Here is an 8,307-nt window from a genome sequence, read left to right on the forward strand (position 1 = left end):
TTTGACCTCATCACCTTCAGTGATTTCTGCTTATTCTGAATTTGATGCAGCAACACATTTCAAACTAGTTGGGACAGGAGTAACAAAAGACTGGGAAAGTTGTGGAACGCTCCAAAAACACCTGTTTGGATCATTCCACAGGTAAACAGGTTGCTTGCTAACAGGTGATAGTATCATGATTGGGTATGAAAGGAGCATCCTGGGAAGGCTCAGTCGTTCACAAGCGAGGATGGAGCGAGGTTCACCACTTTGTAAGCACATTATTGTTACTACATGGGCTCAGGAACACTTTGTAAAGTCGTTAGTTTCATTAAAACAGTTGAATTCTGTTTTTATTTATGTTTCACACAGCATCCAAACTTCTGTAGAATCAGGGTTGTGAAAGAATGCAACAGAAAATCATATTCAAACCAAAACGGAGTAAAATATAGGCATAAAAAGCTAATTCTAAAATCACTATTAGGTAGTACAGACGCTAAAAGTCCCTTTGAAGAAGTAGTGATTAAGCCAAGCCTGTACCTCCAGCACAGGTTTAAATTTGGCTGCAGTCACACTATAGTTGACAATATATAAAATAGCTGCAGCAGCTTTGGCAAACCATGCAGTGCTAATTGTGTGCAGTAGCTGGACTACCTTTTCCCCAGTTAGCTGTAACTGTTAGTTTCCCCGTGAGAGGGTCTAAGTAGGACTGAGCAAACTGCTCCAAATCTTATGCTAATATTTGTAGCATGAGAGAGAGAAGGGCCATGCCAAATATAACATGGCTATTTGGTCTCCAGTTTGGAGGGAACTTTGGCCCCTGGTGGGCTGTGTGTGGTCAGTAGGATATTTTATACTTTTTTTTGTTGCGTGGAAAGTGACTCCTTCTGTACATAACTGCAGATTTATTGAGTATGTTTCTGCTGTGCTGTAAGATTTTATAGGTCTTATAGATCTGGAATATTTTTGGTTCACTGAGTAATGTCAGATTGGCTACTTCAGGCCTCTGATGGTGTTGAATATTTAAAGAGACTGGTAGCTTGTAAGTAGGAGTTAGGTGTATTTATTTTTTTAAGTTAGCGGAGGACATCGTTTGAAGAGAATCCAGATTTTGGTGTGATATTAAGATTTTTGTTTCCTCTTTCTGAGAGTAATTATGACCCCAGAATACAACACAACTGGGGTGCATGTTGGGCTCACAGGTAACAGCCACACAAACATAAAATAACGTGCTCGGTGACAGTGTGCCTCGTCAAGAGTGCTTGTTGTGGGCTAGATGCATGTTAAATGCCCATAATTTAACATGCATTTACAGGGCATATACACACATGCACGACACAAATACTTGTCAAATATGTGCCAAACATATAGCATCATCTTATGCTTCAATGTTAAAAGCATGAAAACGAACATTGGTGCAAATATTAGCATTTAATTGAAATACAAGAAAGCTTTATTTATAAAATCCAACAAAAAAAAACAAAAAAAAAAAAACAAGACAGAACCATCTTGCATCAAGTGTTTTGAAATTAGTGTCACCAGATTATTAAGTGAGCAAACAATGCAGGTGATAGAAAAGGAGGACATCAGCACTGCCTACATGGCTCACCAAAGTGCCCACACATGATTTACTTTGTACATAACAATACCGGAGCAAGCATTAAAGAACCAGTGTGTAAGATTTATGGGGATTAATTGGCGGAATATAACAGGAATGGAATACAGTATTGGCAAATATGTTTTCATCAGTGTAGAATCACCTGAAAATAGGAATAGTTTTGTCACTTTTGAATGAGTCTTTTGTATCTCCTCTTCCATGGAGTTTCTACAGTAGCCCAGAATGGACAAACCAAACACTGTCTCTAGAGAGCGCCCTCCTATCCCATACGCTTTGAAAGGGAGGGTGAGGTGAGGAGCATTCAGTTGATTGAAATCTTCAGCCTCACCACTAGATGTCACCAGATCCTACACACTGGTCCTTTAATATTAGGGGCTTAATTAAATGAATTGTGGACCCACATCAGTCATTGAGTCATTTTGCCTTTAGTTCAACTGTTTCAAAGACTGTAACTGTACAATCAATTTAACTGTGGCCTTAATTGTACTTTGAGGACAAATGCAATCCCTTAGTAGCCTTGCACAGGTTAAGACCAAGGTGAAAGTCTATGAAGGAGCAATTTAAATGAAGAAAGCTTCATTAAAGGCAACTGACATATAAGAAAGGTAAAGCCAAATATCACATATTCTTGGCCTTTGATCAGTTTTCTGTGCTCTCGTGGCGTTGTAACTGTTATTTAATTTACCTTTATGTAAATAGCCCAGTGCATTCTGTAAATTACAACTTGTAATTTTTTGTAAATATCATACTTAAGTATTTTTACTTCATGATCACCCTGTTTGTATATTGTAAACTTTAAATATAACAGCTGCTATTTTGTGTTAGTGCGTTGTTTTATATCTATGACCTTTTCTGAATTCTGTAGCCTTTGTATTATTCCTATTTTAATAAACAACTTGACATTATGTTCAGCAATCATCTGATGCTCTGTCTCTTCCTCTGGGCTTTTTGTTTTCCAGTGACTAATTTGTTTAAAGGAATAAGCCAGCAGCGCTCACTTAAACTCTGTTTTGCTGCATTTTTGGCAGTTTACTCCCGGCATCACTCAGAGCCGCAAATTCTAGTGCGTGATAACTCTTGTTAAGTGGCTGAAAGCAGCAGGGGTCATCAATACAACCACTGAAGGAGATAAATAATTACATGTCTTAAGAAACATTTGGGAAACACGTTTGGACATCCCGTGCTTAAGTGAAATACAATCCAACTTGGACGAGCTTTTCAGCGGCTCCAAAACTTTTGGTTGCTCAATATGAGATTAGATGCGCTCGATGCTCCAAATGCAAGATTAATTTTTGTGTCAAATTGTTATATGGAGGCAAAACCTGTTGGGAGTTTTGGGTAAGCAGCAGCCGGTAAGTGCTCAGATCTATTGCATCAGTAAAAGAAGCAATACAACAATGTGAAAATGCATAATTACGAGTAAAGGTCCTGCATTCAAACTACAACATGAGTGAAAGTACTGAGCTATCGTAAGTATCAACAGAGTGCTTGTTCTGCAGAAGAACAGGCTGTGTGTTGATATTGTTATATATGACATTACTGTTATTGTTAAAACTGATGCATTAAGCAGTGTTTTCCTGCTGTAGCTGGTTGAGGTGGAGCTGGTTTTAACTATAAAACTAGGCAGCTTAGTCCAATGGTTCCTAGTGGCTGCCCCCTCGGAAAGGTCACATGATAAATCTGAGCGGTCGTGAGATGATTGATGGTGTAGGGAAAAAGAAAAAAGAAAGTTCGGCCGCACAAATCTGGATTCATTTTTTTGTACTTGTCTCTAATCTTTGCTTTCTTCATGTGAAATATTAGATGATTTCATGTCTTGGAGCTTCAGGCTGCTATGAAACCACGTGAAGCGTCACACGCCAAAGAGGTAGGGAACCACTGGTTTAATGCATCATAATTCAGATTATTTTAGAAGTTTGTCATGTTATTCTCATGTTAAATCTTAATCTGTGAAGTAAAGGGTGCAATATCTACCTCTCAAATGTAGTGAAGTAGGAATATCGAGTAGAATAAAATGGAAATATTTAAGAATTGTACTGAACAACAGCACCAGGTTCTGAAGAGAAAGTTATGTTCCCATTTCAATAGCTGAACTAACGCTACTTAAACGGCTTACAGATGATTCACATTTGCAGCAGAAACCACAACACAAACCTACACCGTCATGTGGAGATGTAATTTACCTGTCTGGCTTCATAGTGTTAAATTCCGGCAGGTCATTTTGCCAGTGGGCCACTTCCACGATGCTGGCCGAGCTGTTTGCCTTCTGATCCCAACCTTTCCCCCGGTGACCAATTATAGGAAAACTCCGAGTCTTACCGTCTCTTCGCTGCAGTAAAGGGATATGCAGGAACTCAATGCCTCTGTCCTGTTGCAGTCATAAAAGCTGATACCGAGCGGAGCAGATATCAGGTCATGTTTAGACTTTTTGAAGCTACGCGTTTATAGATTTTCCCACTAGCCTCCCCTGGAAGGGAATCTTGGAGGGACGCCTTAACCTCCTTCTGCACTTAAACAGACAGCAAGCCGGAGACTATATAAAAGAGATAACATCCATATTATCCGGTGGCAGCCTTAAATGATCCGGGGAGCTATGATTTATGTCACAAAGTATATTACTGACCGGAGAATGCAGTTAAAGTTATGCTCACATATCCAAATATCGTTTCTCTTTTTATATTCTCTGTTAAGCTTAACACACCCTGTTAAACCTGCACGTTTTCGAGCAGAAGCTGTGTTTATTGGCTCAACCACACCTTGGCAATATAACAGCTTATTTCTTAGAAACTCACAGTTTAGTGGAAGATCCACTGGCATTGTTTGATGTAGCCAGCAAATATCATAAGAAGAACCTTGAATCTAGAAAAATACTTCACATATTCGTTTTTATGTTGCTATCATTTAATGGCAATCCAAGAGCACTGATTCAAGGAAAAGTGATGAGTGAAGCTGTAGTTCACTTGGAATCATAAGGCCTGTCATCTGTCGCCCTCTGCTGGTTAGAATGAGTCCCTCCAGTCGAGAAACTCCCAACGAGGAAACCAATTTCAACCCTGTACATCACACACCAGTATCAGAGCTGTGGCCGCACATTTAGTCCAGGCAGCGATGCGGATGCACATCCCAGGGCTGCTGGGTAAATAGAAACCTGTCATCTGTTTGAAACTGGCTCCAAGCTAAAGAAATCCCCTGCTGGCTCCAGCACTGAGCCACGGGGTGGTCTGTTCTTATTGTCTCAGTTGCCAAAGGGAGGGATGTCCTCGCGTCTGTGTGATGGTGGATCAGCGGGAAAGTGAATCTGTCTCTGTGGAGATCCAGCGGAGGCTTGTCTGGCGTGCCCTGCGCCATCGTGCTGTTAGGCTGATGGAGGAATGAGGGCGGCACTGAGATGGATGTCAGATGTTCAGAATTTCCCATACCTGGACATCAGAGCGAAGGAAGGAAATATGAGACATTTCGACAGATTACACTAATTTTAAGAGCCAATGTCTATAATGTCTCTAATCTACCCCAGGGTTCGGTTTTAAGAACTGTTTTCTCAGTGTTATTCTGCAAAAGCAGGTGTTGGCTTTGGATGCCAACCAACAGTTTTTTGTTGTTGTTTGCAACCTTATGGGGATGAAAAAGCAAAAACATCATACGCAGGTTTGATAAATACAGGCCCAAGTCTGTGATTCGAAATCACACCTTCTGTAACTACTCACAACACTGATCTATATTCAGCTAAATTACAGCTACTGTTTGATGAAAACAGATTTTTTTTGCAGGATCCTACCTGTTTCTGTCGGGTAGAAGTAGCCATTCTGCAACTTCCTGGCAACTGTGTTGAATGCATGGGAGGCGTCTGAGTTTTCACAGAAGAGTCTCGACACTCCCGTCGCCTTCAAATCAACACAAACGCAGTCCAGACGTGAGTATAAAGCGTGATTCTTTGTCAGAAAACCAAAAGCCATGCTGCATTTGAAAGGTTTTTTGCCTGTAACAGTCAATATGTATGACTACATAAGCAAAATGTGAAGTTTATTTAGACTTTACCTGTCAAAAACTAATCGGCTTCATCAGGACTGTGTGGGTGCGGTTTGATCAGATTTGATCGACAGTGACCAAACAACCCACCAGCTGCTGTCAGATTTTAAATCAAATGTTGCTAAATAAAGTGCTGATTCCCACTGTACCTGCTGAGCTGTGCAGCCGTGCGGCGCCGATGAACTCGCGGCAACAGCACCTCTTTGCCTTTGCAGGTCTGCAGGCAGAAACACACTACGTCAGGCGTTTGTGGGGTGAGAGTGGAGGTGTGCTGAGGAGCTTCCCATTGTGATCCACTCCTATTCCCTTTGTTACGGCTGACTTGTAGCATTGTGCATAATCTTTCTCAGACTTGAGACCACCCAAAATCCAAGTGAGTACATTCACACACACACACACACACACACACACACACACACAGCTGCATTTCCATCACTTTTGAGGACATTGCATAGACTTGCATTCCTTTCCTGGAGATGTACCCTAACCATGCCTAACCCGAACCCAAGCTTTCACCCTAACATTGTATCATTTAATGTTATGGAGGCTTTTGTCCCCACAGTGTGAGTGTGTAAACAGATTTATAATCCCACAATGTGAGCAATACACACACTTACCCTGTGTGCTGCTCCTCTGTTTGGCCTCTCTCCTCCATTTAGCCCGTCTGTTTGAAAACCAAACCTTCAAGAGACAAGACAATCACCTCAGGACCTGGAGGATTAAATGTGTGACTCTGTGAGAGCATTTTGATGGCAGAGAACGATGAGCCCACCTTGATGGTGTCCTCGGGAAGCTTGATCTCGGCCGACAGCTTCTCTCTCGTGTACATGTCTACGTACTGGCAGTGAGAGAATTCTGATCCGGGAGATAGAAGCATGTGTTTAAGTGCTTTTCTGGGTTGGAAAATGCAGCGTGGGGTTAATCTGAGACATGCACAGATGAAGATTTGATGTGCACCTTGCTCGAGTGCTGTGCTCTGCTCCGGGGTGAAGGTGGTGCGGTTTCTGTACTGGACGCCTTTAGCTTTCTGGTCATTGCTGCATGCTGTCTCACACGTCTTTCTCTCATTCACCTTTTCTTGAATCAGAGACTCAAAACCTGCACGACACACACATACACACACACATATTACATCAGCTTTCTGTTGTGATGGTTAGAGCTTCTTAAACTCATCTCTCTGTATACAGTAAATCTACTGTATGTGGGGAAATTAACAGGCTTTATTACATAATCTGGTATTAAAATGATCAAATTAGGCTCTTTGGGAAATGATTCATTGTGTCCTTGCACCTTACTGACTGTGTTCCTTGTAATAACAGCAGTTAAGTTGGAGGCAGCCCAACCACCTCCACAGGTGACTTACCCTGCTCAGTCCTGATGTGCGCACTGATCTCCATGCACATCGGTCCGTGGTCCGAGTGGATCTTTCTTAAAATCCGGTTGATAGACGACACCTTGCAGAACACAGTGCGCCAAACAAATTGCATCATCAAACTCTGGAACATTCTCATCTTCGTGGAAAAAAAATTAATTTCAGTCTCACTTACGCTAGGGACTGTGGAGGCCTTGCATATTCGTGCTGCAGCAAGCCGCTTTCGAATCTCCCAAGCAAAAATTGTTGGATTTTCCCTTTTGCACTGGATGATCGTGGAGATGACACCGGGGGTGAGAAGCCGAGGTCGGCTCCCTCCAATAGTCTTGGGCTCCAGGAGTCCGGTGCGGCGGTAGCGGCTCAGGATCTTACTGACGCAGCCGTTGGACACCTGAAATACGCAGTGGGTCCAGCTTTTTTAAACTCTGGACATATAAAATGATGTTTTTATGTCTTAAAACTGGCCTACAAGTGAGGATATGATCACAGCAAGACGCTTTGGCCAACCTTTGTCACCAAAATCTGAGCCATTTGCTTTAAGAGGTGGTCTGAACGTGGTTATTTGTGAAACTTCGCCGAAAAGGTTTTGCGTACCCGAAGTATCTTGGAGATCTGGCTTGGACGGACTCCCTCCGAGGCCAGTTCAATCATCTTCCTGCGCTGTGATTCTGGGAGAGGTCTGCCGTTGAGAAACATCCCTCCTAGCTGGTTGACACTTCCACCACCTTTTCATAACACAGCCTGTGCTATTTAAATCTGCCTCAAAGAGCGCTTAACAGTCACTTAGTGTTTAAAAAAACGGTGTTAATAGCTTATTCACTCTGATCACATATTGCAGTTACTATAGTTCACATCTGGACTGTGCTTATTGCGCTGCAAAGTCCCAGCAGGCGCTTTAATTAGGTGTCTTAAAGTCTCCTATTAGTCTAAAAGTGCAGTGTAATAAAATGGGAAAATGAACCTTTACTTGGCAGATCAACGTTTGCTCCGCACATCTCTTCTTTCTCCCTGGCTTGATGATGAAACTGCGCACAAAAACAAAATAATGTTCCCAGAGAGAAAAAAAAAAACTTAAGTTGGAGAAGCGCGCTTCGCCTGTGGAGAAAAATGAAGTGTCCAGGTGACTCCGCGTATCTGCCGTGAATGACAGTGAGGGGAATGACGCCCTTCAGCAGAAATTTATAGGCCTGCAGACCTCAACATGACGTGGTGGCCTGTTACCTGAAATGTCAATATTGCCTGGAAGTGAATGCGGCCGCCACAGACTTTAAATTGGCCTCAGGTTTGTAGATCTATGCTGCCAGAATGTCTT

The 8,307-nt window shown here is 42.2% G+C and overlaps 1 protein-coding gene across 1 annotated transcript; it reads right to left on the reverse strand.

Annotated features, from left to right (window-relative positions):
• Nucleotides 1–4,528: 4,528 nt before the first annotated feature.
• On the reverse strand, nt 4,529–7,990 carry pax4 (paired box 4). The gene is made up of 10 exons (XM_041964326.1): nt 7,957–7,990; nt 7,590–7,720; nt 7,171–7,386; nt 6,987–7,077; nt 6,581–6,721; nt 6,396–6,478; nt 6,241–6,304; nt 5,773–5,840; nt 5,373–5,478; nt 4,529–5,016 (listed from the first exon to the last, which is right to left on the reverse strand). The coding sequence occupies exons 1-10, from the start codon at nt 7,988–7,990 to the stop codon at nt 4,691–4,693; spliced, it is 1,260 nt and encodes a 419-aa protein (XP_041820260.1). The 3' UTR covers nt 4,529–4,690.
• Nucleotides 7,991–8,307: the final 317 nt, after the last annotated feature.

This window comes from Chelmon rostratus, chromosome 22 (genome assembly GCF_017976325.1).
Source record: "Chelmon rostratus isolate fCheRos1 chromosome 22, fCheRos1.pri, whole genome shotgun sequence".
Taxonomy (NCBI): domain Eukaryota; kingdom Metazoa; phylum Chordata; class Actinopteri; order Chaetodontiformes; family Chaetodontidae; genus Chelmon; species Chelmon rostratus.

Bases quoted from the DNA above. Each gene is read 5' to 3' on its own strand.
- pax4 (XM_041964326.1), bottom strand. From the start codon at position 7,990: ATGTGCGGAGCAAACGTTGATCTGCCAAGTAAAG. The intron at 7,721-7,956 runs GTTCATTTTCCC...TGTTATGAAAAG, and splicing joins CGTTGATCTGCCAAGTAAAG to GTGGTGGAAGTGTCAACCAG. The intron at 5,479-5,772 runs GTACAGTGGGAA...GTTGATTTGAAG, and splicing joins ACGGCTGCACAGCTCAGCAG to GCGACGGGAGTGTCGAGACT.